The 15,264-nt window shown below is 46.0% G+C and overlaps 1 protein-coding gene across 1 annotated transcript; it reads left to right on the top strand.

Annotated features, from left to right (window-relative positions):
* The first annotated feature begins 13 nt into the window (after positions 1-13).
* On the top strand, positions 14-14,499 carry MFAP3 (microfibril associated protein 3). Its single transcript, XM_063447855.1, has 3 exons — positions 14-65; positions 10,828-11,248; positions 13,537-14,499. The coding sequence occupies exons 2-3, from the start codon at positions 10,969-10,971 to the stop codon at positions 14,310-14,312; spliced, it is 1,056 nt and encodes a 351-aa protein (XP_063303925.1). The 5' UTR covers positions 14-65; positions 10,828-10,968; the 3' UTR covers positions 14,313-14,499.
* The last annotated feature ends 765 nt before the right edge of the window (positions 14,500-15,264 follow it).

Raw genomic sequence — 15,264 nt, 5'->3', positions numbered from 1 at the left:
TGTGACCCGGAAGAGATAAGTCGCTGGAGGACTTTTCCGGGAGGAAGCTGCAGCCAGTGAGACAGGTGAGGGTTAATGTTATTATATAGGGAGGGGGAGAGTTTATAGCCCAGTGATAGCTGTATTATCTGTACACACTGCCCCTGGCTCCCATTACTAATTATTTACATTATCCATTGTACAGGCCTGGGGCTCTACAGACACAGAGAGAGCTGGTCGATACAGAGATTGTGCTCTGCTGGTGGGCAGCCACACAGTTTCTGTTCGTGTATTTACTAATTATTTACTTATTATGCATGACCTCCTGATAAGGGGTTTACTTGCCAATCCTGGAAGGATTGGACTGGGTGCCGAGTCTGTCACCCTAATGCAGAAATGGCCAAACTGTGTCTGTGCAACCATAAAAGGAGAAGTTCTGCAACAGGCATTGAGATATGTAATAAAGAATTGAACAGGGAGTTGCAAAATGATGCTAACAGTGCCAAACTGGAGATTTAAAGAAAAGAAGGGGAGCGGTCAGGGATAGGGGTTTAATGTAACACCCTCATCCCCGTACCTAACCGACAAAAAAAGGTCACCTAGGCTGGAAAAGTAGGGGATAACCCTAGGGAATACAGGGAAAACTGGAGATTTATCCTTTATGATGGGCAGTAGGTTTTGTATAGACAGGAAATATTCATGAAGTTATCATTTCCTAAAGTAAATATTAAAGGGAGACTATAGTTACCAGAACAACTACAGTTTATTGCATTTGTCCTGATGATTATAATCATTCCATAAATAGGTTTTGCTGTAAACACTGTCTTTTCAGAGAAAATGTATTGTTTATATTACAGAATAGTGATAACTCTACTGGCCACTCCATATAGCTGCTAGAGGTGCTTCCTGAGGCAGTGCTGCACGCTGTCATTCAGTATCTCCTCCCTCTGCATGCAGACACTAAACTTTCCTCATAGAGATGCATTGATTCAATACATCTCTATGAGGAGATGCTAACTGGCTAGAGCTGTGTTTGACTTGTGTTGGCTCTGCCCCTGATCTGCCTCCTTTACAGTCTCCGTCAATCCTGTGGGAAAGCATTGTGATTGCCTCAGAGAATCACTTCTGATGATGTCAGCCAAGCAGGCAGATCATTGGCAGAAGCAGCAACTGAAGACTTGAATACATGTAAGTTTTAACCATTTTTAGGGAGGCAAGGGGTGGACCAGGGGGAATAAATGGTGGTTTAAACACTATAGGGTTAGGAATACGTTTGTGTTCCTGACCCTATGAGGCAATGCTTTCCTATGGGGAATGCCTATTGCTTGTAGCACATGTGCATTAGTACCCCCAACTGCTGTTGGAGCAGGCAGAGCTTGACCCAGCATAAGTTATTAAATCCTTTGCAATGCCGAGGGGGCAGAGAAATACATCTTTGTATTCCTAACACTAAAGCTTTCCTTTAAAAGAGACACTGTAGAGATGTATCACACTAAAAGTGGTGCAGTCACATTCAGCTGGTCATTACTCCACTTTTCAAAATACTAATGCTGTGTCTGCCATAAGCATTTGTGCTATTATTGATAAAGTTATTTGTGGGTATTCACTGAACTGTAAACTTTAAGTAATTTTGAAAAAAAGTGTAGTTAAAGTTTAAGCCGATTATAACAACATTTTACAAATTCTGTCTGTTGTGATTTTAAGTTTGGCTATTTTTGTGTAAACTTTGAAATTCACTATGGAATTCCAATATTTTCCAAAAGTGAATACCTCTTATACTAAAATGAATTAGCTAAAAGGAACACTATAGAGTTAGAAATACAAATGTGTATTCCTAATACTATAGTGACCTAGTTATCGTTTCGGTTACCGGGCCCCTCTTGGCAGGGTTAGAAAGGTGAGTTTCCTCACCTTTCCTCACACAGATCACTTAGTTGAGATGAAGTGCTCTGGGTGCAAGTTGTGTTACGTTAAAGCGGCACTGTCATGCCAAACGTACCTTTCCCCAATCAATTACTCTTCTCTCCCTCTGTCAGGATCTGTTCTTCATTTCTTCCCGTCTGCTCTAGTTTTCTTTGAAACATAAGCAGGTTTCCTACACCTGACCATCTCTAACCAGCGGAGGAGAAAAGTGTGCTCTGTTTCTTGTGGTCAGAGAAATGTTCCTACAATCCTCATCTTTCCTCCATGTTCTCGCAATGCCTCCTTTCCGTATTCCCGAACGCCGGCAAAATGACGAATTTCGCCTTAACAGAATGAACGCAGTTCGTCCATTCGTGTTGGGACGAAATTCAGGACTTTTGTAAGGTTTGAAATTTCATGAAAAAGGTTGTTTTGTTTGGTATTAGGGAGCTATCTACCAAAAGGTTGAAAGACCTAAATTGGTCTTTCAGCCAACTTTACTAATACCAAGTAAAAATTACTTCGTATTAGTAATTAATTTGCATAGCGAGTAAGGGCATGTCTAGTAAACAGTGAGCAGTGTGGCTGTTCACTGTTGTAACACCCCCCCCCCCCCCTTCTAAAAAAATGGTGGGGCAGCCGTGTCCCGCGAGTGGGGGCTATGCAACTAAACAGGGCTACTGCTTATGGCGGGTGGGGCCCTGAATGAAAATGAGGGGGGAACCCATTGTCCTCCTCCCTCCCCCCCTGGACCCCATCCATGAGCGGCGGGTGGGGGCACTAAATGAAAATGGGGGGAGGGGGACCTATTGTCCTTCCTCCCCCCGACGCCCACCCATGGGCGACGGGTGGGGGCTAAATCTGAAAATACCCCCCCAGGTGACTAGGGGTCCCCAAGACCATAAATCCCTGTAAATAAATAAATAAAATACCTGCTATTTGATGCCTTCTTTTTTTTTTTTTTTTTTTAAACTTCTTTTTTCAGGCCTAAAAAAAGGGCAAATTAAAAAAGCATAATACCCGTCAAACTTATAACACAAAAAATGAACAGGGAAAAAAATCAGACGAAAAATAAATATCCAGACACAAAAAAAATAAATAACCCATCTTCGCCCCCACAAGGGCACAGCGCAGACTGAGCTCCACTGGGCGGAGAAAGGCTGATAAAGCCTTCCCACGTCCTGCAATTAGGCTCAGAGCGCACTGGTTGGTTTAAGCCAACCAATCAGAGTGTTCTGACAGGTAAATGAAGAGACTGACAGGTAAGTGTCTACATTTACCTGTCTCAGCAGTTTGATTGGTTGGCTTGGAATCCTCTGAGTTCTCTGAGTCATTTTACACAGCGTGGGAAAGTTCTTTGGAATTTTTCCCTGCTGTGTAATTTGACTCATAACCCTCTGATTTGTTGCTTTCGAAAAAGAAAGCAACCAATCAGTGTTGGGAGTAAAAAAATGTCCCTCCATTTTCATGTAGAGCCCTCACCTGCTGTTTATGGTTGGGGGGACCTATTTTCCCATGCTGTGCAATAGATCCCCCCCACCCCACTTTTATTCAAGGCCCCCACCTGCCACTCAGGGGTGGGGGCCGGGGGGAGGACAATAGGCCCCTCCCCCCACCCCCCAATTTTCATTCAGGGCCCCCACCCGCCGCTCATGGGTGGTGGTCAGGGGGGAGGACAATAGGTCCCCCCCCATTTTCATTTAGGGCCACACTATGTCCCTGCCTCTTGCTCATAGATGCCCCACCATGGGACCACCATTTTGTAGAAGGGAGAAGGGGGCTTTCATTTTTTTTTTTTACATTTACAACAGTGAGCAGCCGCTGGCTGCTTACTGTTTAATAGACATGCCCCTAATCGCGGCATAGCGAGTAGGGTCGTTCGGGAGATTTTAATCTCCCTTATGCTATTATGGGGGTCATATTGACCCCCATAGAGTGAGGAAGGGCATGGGGGGTGGGCTTAATATTTTTACATATTACAAAGAGGGAGCTGCGCACGGTAGCTCCCTCCTTGTAATAAACCGAACAAACGAAGAGGTTTTCATTCATTTGTTTGAAATTTCTATTAATTTATTTGTCTTTCTGATGAATGAATAAATAGATGAAATTCCCGTTCACATGCCCAAGTGTTTAACTGGGCATGTGTGGGAATTTCACAGAGCTATCTAGTATGGGCAGATGACGTGTACCACAAGGACTTCATCTCCCCACACAAAGATGGCGGCGCCCAGGACCTGGGTCCGGGCAGAAAATAAAGATTAAAAAAATAGGTAATATGGGGGGCGACTAGGGGGACAATTGGATGGAGTAGAGTCAGGAGTAGGGTTAAAACTGGATTCGCCATAACAGTGCCACTTTAAGCAGTAACTATGAGAATTCATTAATATTACATATATAAGCATGACAAAACAATGTAAAACTGCAGATATGTTGACACTTCTTAAACCTATATTGTGTAAATGCCTTTCCATAACAGATAAGAGAACTAGACTTTGTGCCGAAATTGTACAAGCACTATTAATAAGAAATAGGTCACTGATCACTTCAGTTATTTTCTTACTGCATAGGGATTGAGGACAACTACTATAAAGAGCACAGAAAGTGGTAATAAGTTGTTTGAGTGGAGAATCATGCTAAAGATCAACCCTGTGAAAGCTTAGTATATTAATATATGTAATTTAACCCTATCGGATCTGTTTGATTTATGTAATAAGTTATTTTACATAACTAACATTTGGGTATGCATTCAATACATGGGTATACGAGTTATACTGAGAATCTTTTAAAATTATTTAAGAGCATAGTGCCTCTAGTCACTGAAGATCAGATTGTAATTGATTACTTTACTATTGACTTAAAAATTTTTTGTTTCGTCTGTGCTTTTACTTTGCCTTCTTTCCTCTATTAATTGAACATTCTTTTTATATGGTAATTTTATGTAAATATTTTTAAAGTCCGTATTTGCCGAATTGTGTGTTTGTTTTAATTAGGGATTGACCGATATTGATTTTGTTTTTTAGAGCCGATACCGATAATCTGTGAACTTTCAGGCCGATAGCTGAACGATGTTCTGTACATTTGCCTTTTGGGAAAAAAAAAAAAAAAAAAAAAAAAAAAAAATATATATATATATATATATATATATATATATATATATTTTTTTTTATTAAGTGGTAAATGTACAAAATATACATGCCAGTCAGATTTTTTTAATTTATCAAGAATATTCATATATGTGTGTGTAGTGGATGCAGTGAGAGTATTTGATTAGTGAATGCAGTGTGTGTGTGTTTGTGTAGTTGATGCAATGTGTTTGTGTGTAAATACTCCCCCCCCCCCATTCAACTTAATGTTATTCTCCCTTCTCTTTTAGTGTGTTCCTTTTCCCTTCCCTGTACCTTAGTGTTTCCCCCCCTCCCCAATAGTGTTTCCCCCCTCCCCAATAGTGTTTCCCCCCTCCCCAATAGTGTTTCCCCCCTCCCCAATAGTGTTTCCCCCCTCCCCAATAGTGTTTCCCCCCTCCCCAATAGTGTTTCCCCCCTCCCCAATAGTGTTTCCCCCCTCCCCAATAGTGTTTCCCCCCTCCCCAATAGTGTTTCCCCCCTCCCCAATAGTGTTTCCCCCCTCCCCAATAGTGTTTTCCCCCCTCCCCAATAGTGTTTTCCCCCCTCCCCAATAGTGTTTTCCCCCCTCCCCAATAGTGTTTCCCCCCTCCCCAATAGTGTTTCCCCCCTCCCCAATAGTGTTTCCCCCCTCCCCAATAGTGTTTCCCCCCTCCCCAATAGTGTTTCCCCCCTCCCCAATAGTGTTTCACCCCTCCCCAATAGTGTTTCACCCCTCCCCAATAGTGTTTCACCCCTCCCCAATAGTGTTTCCCCCCCTCCCCAATAGTGTTTCCCCCCCTCCCCAATAGTGTTTCCCCCCCTCCCCAATAGTGTTTCCCCCCTCCCCAATAGTGTTTCCCCCCCTCCCCAATAGTGTTTCCCCCCTCCCCAATAGTGTTTCCCCCCTCCCCAATAGTGTTTCCCCCCTCCCCAATAGTGTTCTCCCCCCTCCCCAATAGTGTTCTCCCCCCTCCCCAATAGTGTTCTCCCCCCTCCCCAATAGTGTTCTCCCCCCTCCCCAATAGTGTTCTCCCCCCTCCCCAATAGTGTTCTCCCCCCTCCCCAATAGTGTTCTCCCCCCTCCCCAATAGTGTTCTCCCCCCTCCCCAATAGTGTTCTCCCCCCTCCCCAATAGTGTTCTCCCCCCTCCCCAATAGTGTTCTCCCCCCTCCCCAATAGTGTTCTCCCCCCTCCCCAATAGTGTTCTCCCCCCTCCCCAATAGTGTTCTCCCCCCTCCCCAATAGTGTTCTCCCCCCTCCCCAATAGTGTTCTCCCCCTCCCCAATAGTGTTCTCCCCCCTCCCCAATAGTGTTCTCCCCCCTCCCCAATAGTGTTCTCCCCCCTCCCCAATAGTGTTCTCCCCCCTCCCCAATAGTGTTCTCCCCCCTCCCCAATAGTGTTCTCCCCCCTCCCCAATAGTGTTCTCCCCCCTCCCCAATAGTGTTCTCCCCCCTCCCCAATAGTGTTCTCCCCCCTCCCCAATAGTGTTCTCCCCCCTCCCCAATAGTGTTCTCCCCCCTCCCCAATAGTGTTCTCCCCCCTCCCCAATAGTGTTCTCCCCCCTCCCCAATAGTGTTCTCCCCCCTCCCCAATAGTGTTCTCCCCCCTCCCCAATAGTGTTCTCCCCCCTCCCCAATAGTGTTCTCCCCCCTCCCCAATAGTGTTCTCCCCCCTCCCCAATAGTGTTCTCCCCCCTCCCCAATAGTGTTCTCCCCCCTCCCCAATAGTGTTCTCCCCCCTCCCCAATAGTGTTCTCCCCCCTCCCCAATAGTGTTCTCCCCCCTCCCCAATAGTGTTCTCCCCCCTCCCCAATAGTGTTCTCCCCCCTCCCCAATAGTGTTCTCCCCCCTCCCCAATAGTGTTCTCCCCCCTCCCCAATAGTGTTCTCCCCCCTCCCCAATAGTGTTCTCCCCCCTCCCCAATAGTGTTCTCCCCCCTCCCCAATAGTGTTCTCCCCCCTCCCCCCATAGTGTTCTCCCCCCTCCCCCCATAGTGTTCTTCCCCCTCCCCCCATAGTGTTCTTCCCCCTCCCCCCCATAGTGTTCTTCCCACTCCCCCCATAGTGTTCTTCCCCCTCCCCCCATAGTGTTCTTCCCCCTCCCCCCATAGCGTTCTTCCCCCTCCCCCCATAGTGTTCTTCCCCCTCCCCCCCATAGTGTTCTTCCCCCTCCCCCCCATAGTGTTCTTCCCCCTCCCCCCCATAGTGTTCTTCCCCCTCCCCCCCATAGTGTTCTTCCCCCTCCCCCCCATAGTGTTCTTCCCCCTCCCCCCCATAGTGTTCTTCCCCCTCCCCCCCATAGTGTTCTTCCCCCTCCCCCCCATAGTGTTCTTCCCCCTCCCCCCCATAGTGTTCTTCCCCCTCCCCCCCCATAGTGTTCTTCCCCCTCCCCCCCATAGTGTTCTTCCCCCTCCCCCCCATAGTGTTCTTCCCCCTCCCCCCCATAGTGTTCTTCCCCCTCCCCCCATAGTGTTCTTCCCCCTCCCCCCATAGTGTTCTTCCCCCTCCCCCCATAGTGTTCTTCCCCCTCCCCCCATAGTGTTCTTCCCCCTCCCCCCATAGTGTTCTTCCTCCCCCATAGTGTTCTTCCCCCCCTCCCCCATAGTGTTCTTCCCCCCCTCCCCCATAGTGTTCTCTCCCCCCTCCCCCCATAGTGTTCTCTCCCCCCTCCCCCATAGTGTTCTTCCCCCCCTCCCCCCATAGTGTTCTTCCCCCCCTCCCCCCCATAGTGTTCTTCCCCCCCTCCCCCCCATAGTGTTCTTCCCCCCCTCCCCCCCATAGTGTTCTTCCCCCCCCTCCCCCCATAGTGTTCTTCCCCCCCTCCCCCCCATAGTGTTCTTCCCCCCCCTCCCCCCATAGTGTTCTTCCCCCCCCTCCCCCCCATAGTGTTCTTCCCCCCCCCTCCCCCCCATAGTGTTCTTCCCCCCCATAGTGTTCTTCCCCCCTCCCCCCCATAGTGTTCTTCCCCCCCCTCCCCCCATAGTGTTCTTCCCCCCCTCCCCCCATAGTGTTCTTCCCCCCCCTCCCCCCATAGTGTTCTTCCCCCCCCTCCCCCCATAGTGTTCTTCCCCCCCCCCTCCCCCCCATAGTGTTCTTCCCCCCCCTCCCCCCATAGTGTTCTTCCCCCCCTCCCCCCATAGTGTTCTTCCCCTCCCCCATAGTGTTCTTCCCCTCCCCCATAGTGTTCTTCCCCTCCCCCATAGTGTTCTTCCCCCCCTCCCCCATAGTGTTCTTCCCCCCCTCCCCCATAGTGTTCTTCCCCCCCTCCCCCATAGTGTTCTTCCCCCCCTCCCCCCAAAGTGTTCTTCCCCCCCTCCCCCCATAGTGTTCTTCCCCCCTCCCCCATAGTGTTCTTCCCCCCCTCCCCCCATAGTGTTCTTCCCCCCCTCCCCCCATAGTGTTCTTCCCCCCCTCCCCCCATAGTGTTCTTCCCCCCCTCCCCCCCATAGTGTTCTTCCCCCCCTCCCCCCCATAGTGTTCTCCCCCCCCTCCCCCCATAGTGTTCTTCCCCCCCTCCCCCCCATAGTGTTCTTCCCCCCCTTCCCCCCATAGTGTTCTTCCCCCCCTCCCCCCATAGTGTTCTTCCCCCCCTCCCCCCCATAGTGTTCTTCCCCCCCTCCCCCCCATAGTGTTCTTCCCCCCCTCCCCCCCATAGTGTTCTTCCCCCCCTCCCCCCCATAGTGTTCTTCCCCCCCTCCCCCCCATAGTGTTCTTCCCCCCCTCCCCCCCATAGTGTTCTTCCCCCCCTCCCCCCCATAGTGTTCTTCCCCCCCTCCCCCCCATAGTGTTCTTCCCCCCCTCCCCCCCATAGTGTTCTTCCCCCCCTCCCCCCATAGTGTTCTTCCCCCCACCCCCCGTGTCCCATAGTGTTCCTTCTCACACCCCCCGTGTCCCATAGTGTTCCTTCTCACACCCCCCCGTGCCCCATAGTGTTCCTTCTCACACACCCCCGTGTCCCATAGTGTTCCTTCTCACACACCCCCGTGTCCCATAGTGTTCCTTCTCACACACCCCCGTGTCCCATAGTGTTCCTTCTCACACACCCCCGTGTCCCATAGTGTTCCTTCTCACACACCCCCGTGTCCCATAGTGTTCCTTCTCACACACCCCCGTGTCCCATAGTGTTCCTTCTCACACACCCCCGTGTCCCATAGTGTTCCTTCTCACACACCCCCGTGTCCCATAGTGTTCCTTCTCACACACCCCCGTGTCCCATAGTGTTCCTTCTCACACACCCCCGTGTCCCATTGTGTTCCTTCTCACACACCCCCGTGTCCCATAGTGTTCCTTCTCACACACCCCCGTGTCCCATAGTGTTCCTTCTCACACACCCCCGTGTCCCATAGTGTTCCTTCTCACACACCCCCGTGTCCCATAGTGTTCCTTCTCACACACCCCCGTCCCCTGTCCCATGGTGTTCTTTCCTCCCCTTCTCCCTCCTTCCCTCCCTACTCCCAAAGTGTAACTTCTCTCTGTCTTGTCTCCCACAGTACAGGAGATTCAGTCTCCTGTACCCGGCTCGACTTACAGGAAGTGCTCTCTCAGTGAGCACTTCCTTTCAGTCCAGCCGGGTACAGGAAACAAAAGTTCCTGTACCGCCGTGCACACTGCTCCGCTCGGCCATGCTACGCAGAGTGCCTGGCAGGAGGGAGAGCTGTGCGCCCACCTCCTGCCGGTATCCAATCTAGCGCCCCCTGGGCCGGTGCGCCCTAAGGCGGACGCTTGTGCCGCCTTATGGACACGCCAGCCCGCTTCATTATCGGTATTACCAGTGATTATCGACCGATACCTACAAATATATTGGAATATCGGCCAATAATACCGGCAAAGCCGATAATCGGTCGATCCCTAGTTTTAATGCAGACCTATAACTTTCCAGAATTACTATGTTTACTTATCCCCTGTATTTAACAATTATGAGTTTGTCAGATCGTGAAATAAAATTAAATGCAGAATTCCCTTTCAGTCTTTGTTATAAGATATGCTCTCTTCTAACATGAAACATAGTAAATGGAGGTGGAAAAACACGAATAATGCTCCTGCTCTAATGCATTGTGTACCCTGGCTATGTCCATCCTAACATAATTGTGAAATAATTTACTTAAAGGAACACTGCAATCACCATAACCACTCCATTGCACCTGTCAATTTATGTTGTATAGTTCCCCTCCAAGTGAGTCATAAATGCTATACATAGCAATCTGATTATGGCTGTTACTTCAATCATGATAGCACTTTGCTATAGCAAAAAGTGATAACAGAGTTCTTGTACACTTGCGGCAAACCAAAGCAGTTGAACAAATTTAGCAGCAGTTTATTTTTGGACTATGACAATACTAACTATTACCTCCAGCCAGGTCTTGTACTTTGCATGTCATTACACATCGTGAGATTTGTTATTTATGCTTACAAATTCTTTAATGACTGTAGAGAAAATGTGTCTTCTGCCCTGAGTGATCTAGGGAAATATATCCTTGTATGGAATACATTTTTCATTTCAACAGAATTTTAACCCCTTAAATACTGCTGCAAACAAAGTTTGTAATTGAATTTGTGCTATGGTACACACACTGTTTAAAAGCTACATTAGTATTTGGCAGACCGTAATGAGACCATCACAATGCAACTGCTGAGAGTGCTTAATCAAGAGGGGATCTGGTAATATCCATCACACTGGTTTAACTTGATATTGTGTTACTTAATGCTTTACATTTTCACCATGTCTCACTGCATGGTTTTAAATTCATTAATATACCATTTTTACCAAGATTGATTTATTTATTTTTGCTAGAATTATATTAACCAGTTTGATTAAAATATTTTTATTCCCTTTATCTCAACAGTGTAAAAAGTTGTCGGAATGTATGATGTCTGAAGCAGACGTGCTTAAATTTTCAGCTACAGTGGAATAACAAATTTACAGATGGATCTTCTTCAGAATTCCTATTGACAGAGGACAAATTGTTAATCGTTTACATGTCAAAATGAAAGGGTCAAATCTTCTCCTGTCTCCTTTGCCGCCTCTCCTCCTCTTCACAAGCCTGACTGCGTTCCTCGCCAGCGCAGACATACTTCCTAATGGAACTAGCCCACAACAAGTTGGCCTGCACAATGCTTCATTCAATGCAAACTCCCCAGCACACCGTGACTTGATCGCTAAAGAAGGGAGCAGCATGGTAATAGAATGTAACCTTAACACCACTCAAAATGGAGATATTGTGTGGTTTAACTCCAAAGGACATCCACTGAGAGAGATAGAAGGAGGTGAGAACGCATGAATGAAAGAGTGGTTTGTAGTGCCTTAGTAATATCTTGGCTCTGTAGAAATTAGAATGGAGTTAAATATTATCTTCACGTATGCAGACATAGTTTTATTAGTCTGGCATAGTATTGCATTGTACCTGGCTCCTTTTGACGTGATTTACTTTCTATAATTTTGGAGCCATACAAAGACCCTAAGTTAAAGAGACAGTGTTCCTCACCAAAACCTTGAGATATATGAAAAGGCATAAGGGCAACTGAATACTGTTGTACTAATAGCCTTCAGGAAACAAAAGTGGTTACGGCAATACTAAAGGTTGTGTTCATGAAATAATTTAGTACACAGAATTTTTTAGGTTTTTGTTTTTTAATTTGTAACTTAAAAACAAAAGGTACCAGCAATTGAGTCTAAATGCTTATCTGTGATAAGTATTACTGCCCACTTTGTGATCGGGCACAAAGCAATTAGAAAGAGCACCCTCCAAGCTATATTATTGACAGCTGGGTGGTTGCAACCTTCCCACTTTATAAACGTGACAATTTATCTGCACTTTAACAATATGTAAATTAGGGATACTGTGTTAATCCCTAAAGCACTTCGGCAAACTGAAGTGCATTAAGTGCTTGGAGTGTTCATTTAAAGGTACACTGCAGCTTAGTATTGTGGTTATGATGCAGTGAGTCTGCATTTTTTAATACAGCCCTATAAGTGGGACTTGACTAAAAACAGGGCACTTCCAATTATCAGAATTAATTCAGTCCATGGATGGAAGTAAATGGCTAAGTGCACTGTTAGCAGGCAAGCTCATTACACAGCTGCCCAAACATAAATACAAACAATACAAGGCCATGGAGCCTTTTCTCTTATATACATGTGTATTTATGAAAACCTTTACATGTCTTTTTAGGCTAAAATTAAAAGTGGTATTTACTTGCATATGACATATGCATTTATCAGCCACAACATCATTAAAACCACCTGCCTAATGTCATTAGGTCACCCTTGTGCTGCCAAAAAGGCTCTCAACCCCACGAGACCTCTAAATGTGTCCTGTGATTTCAGGCACCAAGACATTGGCAGGTAACTGCAAGTTTCTAGGTGGGACCTTTATGAAATGGCTGTTGTTCCAGCACATCCCACAGATATTCTATGGAATGTGTAGGCCAAATCAACACCTTGAACTCTTTGGCGCATTCCTCAAACCATTCCTAAATAATTTTTACACTATGGCAGGGTGCATTATCCTGATGAAATAGGTCACTGCCATCAGGGAGCACTATTGCCATGAAGGGGTGTATGTGGTCTGCAACAATCTCTAGGAGGTGGTACGTGTCAGATTACCAGAGTAGCATCCATATGAATGTCAAGGTTTCCCAGCAGACTATTGTCAAGAGCACTGCCTCCTCCGGCCTCCTTTCTTCCAGTAGTGCATCCTGCTGCCCTTTCTTCCCCAGGTGAACATCAGATTAGGCAACCTTCTTCAGATTTCTCCATGGTCCAGTTCACACTACATTGAAGGCTCTTTTGGTGTGGACAGGGGTCATGTGTACTCTGAGCAATCTGCAGTGCGCAGCCCTATATGCGGTACACTGTGTGTTCTGACACCTTTCTATCATGGCTAGCATTACGTTTTTCATCAATTTGAGCTACAGTAGCTCTTTTGAGTGATCGAATCAGGTGGGCTATCCTTTTCTCCCCACATGCATCAGTGAGCCTTGGGCACCCATGACCATGACTATGGTTCACCAGTTGTCCTTATGTGCACCATTTTTGTACAGGTAGGTACTAACAAGTGCATACCAGGAACACCCCAAAAGATTTACCATTTTGGAGATGCTCTGGCTCAGTCATCACTATTTTACCTTGTTAAATCATTCAGGTCTTTTCGCTTTCTAATTTTTTTCTGCTTCCAGCACATGAAATTCAAGAACTGGCTATTTACTTGCTGCCTAAACTAACCCACCCCTTGAAAGGTGCCATTTCATGATAAATCAATATAATATTACTTTACTTGTCTTGTTTTCATGTTGTGGTTTATCAGTGTATTCTGCATGAATAATACTGGTATCATGGGGTCCATCAACTAATGTTGGATGTATTTATTTTGGAGGGGACTGTGGGTTAAACAAATGTTCTTGTTCTTTGGCTCCTGAAATAATTTTTGAATGTTGACCGCTAAGTATTTTTAGCTTGGCTTCCAAATTCTACAGACCTATCAACATTTGCATTAAACCCCCATTGTTTTGATTTTATTTTAATAATGTATGTATATTATCCTTTTAATCTTTAGGAGGAAAATGGCTGATTTTATCCAGTGGAGCTCTAAATATAACAAGTGTTACCTTTGCTGATCGTGGACAGTATACCTGTATGTGCCCTGCTGAAAATGGCACCTTATTCTATACAGTTACTCTCAGGGTCACCTTCACTTCAGGGGACATGGGTATCTACTATGTGATTGTCTGCTTGGTCACTTTTACCATCACCCTGATTATGAACATCACCCGACTATGTATGATGAGCAGCCATCTGCGTAAAACGGAAAAAGCTATTAATGATTTTTTCCGAACAGAAGGAGCAGAAAAACTTCAGAAAGCCTTTGAGATAGCCAAACGCATCCCTATTATAACATCTGCTAAGACTTTGGAGCTGGCTAAAGTAACCCAATTTAAAACAATGGAACTTGCTCGTTATATAGAAGAATTGGCCCGCAGTATCCCTCTTCCTCCACTTATTTTCAATTGCAAAGCATTCATGGAAGAGATGTTTGAAGCTGTGAGGTTAGATGATCCTGACCAGGTTGAGAAGGAGAATGGAGGTGGTATTTACACAATCAATCCCCAGCTGCCACGCAGCGGATCACCTTCTGGTGACTCTGATGACAGTTCTGTCAATGGGCAAGAGATAGCTGTAAATGTTTCTGTCCACCCTCAATTAGAAACTCATAGTATCCACACCAACAACTCCCAAGACAGCTATCCCATAACCGTTCCCGAGGAAGTCATTGCTATGCTAGATCCAAACCCTGCATTAGAAGATAATGCACAAGTCTCCTCTGAGTCTTAAATTTTACCTCAAGTCTGTTACATTGTAACTTTTTCTGAATCATTGTGTGAAAATCCTGTGCTGTATTGATCATTCATCGGGCAGAGATACAAAGTTCACAATATGCGTTATGTTTTGCCACATATACAAATTTTATGCCAGTTTCATTTCCACAGGTTATATTTTTTTTAAATGAGATTTACTGAAAGTTTGCAGTGAGAAGTATCGTCTAAGTGTGGGGTAAACTGGATCCGTAACAATAAGGCAGAATTTGATGAAGTGTTCTGCAGTGGTCCTGTCATTTGTAACTCTGCAGTGCAAAACATTTCAGGTTTGTAGAAACTGGAATATTTACATTGCATACATACGTTGCATACCTCTAGTGACTGTTTGTTTTCCAGACAGTCGTTAGAGGCACTTCCTCTGCACTGACATATTGAAATTTGGTCCCTTGACATTGCAGCTCGTAGGAAACCATTGAATGCAATACTTTCCTATGAGATGCATGGGTGGCACTTGCAGCACATGGGCATCAGGTCCCTAATGCTCCTTTATGAGGAGTATTAGATTAGGCCGGTGAATAAGCAACGCTGCTTGATGATATTGTGGGAGGAGGAGAGGTCAGCAGTGCAGAGAGAGCCTCTGCGCTGGAAAAAGGTAAATAAAAAAACTTTTGTGTTAATATTTTAATGGCACCTTTAATTCACCTGAGTACAGATGAAAATAATGATTTTTGCACTTTTTATTCTTGCATTACTTATCTTTGTTTGCAATCAAGCAGACACATATAAATGTAAGTGTTTCAGTTGTAGCTAAATACGCTGGACATGCCTTTTTTTTTTTTTTTTTTTTAAGGCTTAAAGGGACACTATAGTCACCAGAACCACATCAGCTGAATGTAGTTCTTCTGGTGTATTTACTGAGGTGGACAGACCAGCACTTAAAATGCAACAATAGGGTGCTTTGTCCTTTT

This window comes from Pelobates fuscus, chromosome 3, assembly GCF_036172605.1.
Source record: "Pelobates fuscus isolate aPelFus1 chromosome 3, aPelFus1.pri, whole genome shotgun sequence".
Classification (NCBI taxonomy): domain Eukaryota; kingdom Metazoa; phylum Chordata; class Amphibia; order Anura; family Pelobatidae; genus Pelobates; species Pelobates fuscus.
Note: the sequence above shows the minus strand (reverse complement) of the source record. Positions and strands in the feature narration are given on the sequence as shown.

Coding starts and splice junctions, on each gene's coding strand:
- MFAP3 (XM_063447855.1), top strand. CDS start 10,969: ATGAAAGGGTCAAATCTTCTCCTGTCTCCTTTGCCGCCTCTCCTCCTC. Junction 11,249..13,536: donor ACTGAGAGAGATAGAAGGAG/GTGAGAACGCAT, acceptor TTTAATCTTTAG/GAGGAAAATGGCTGATTTTA.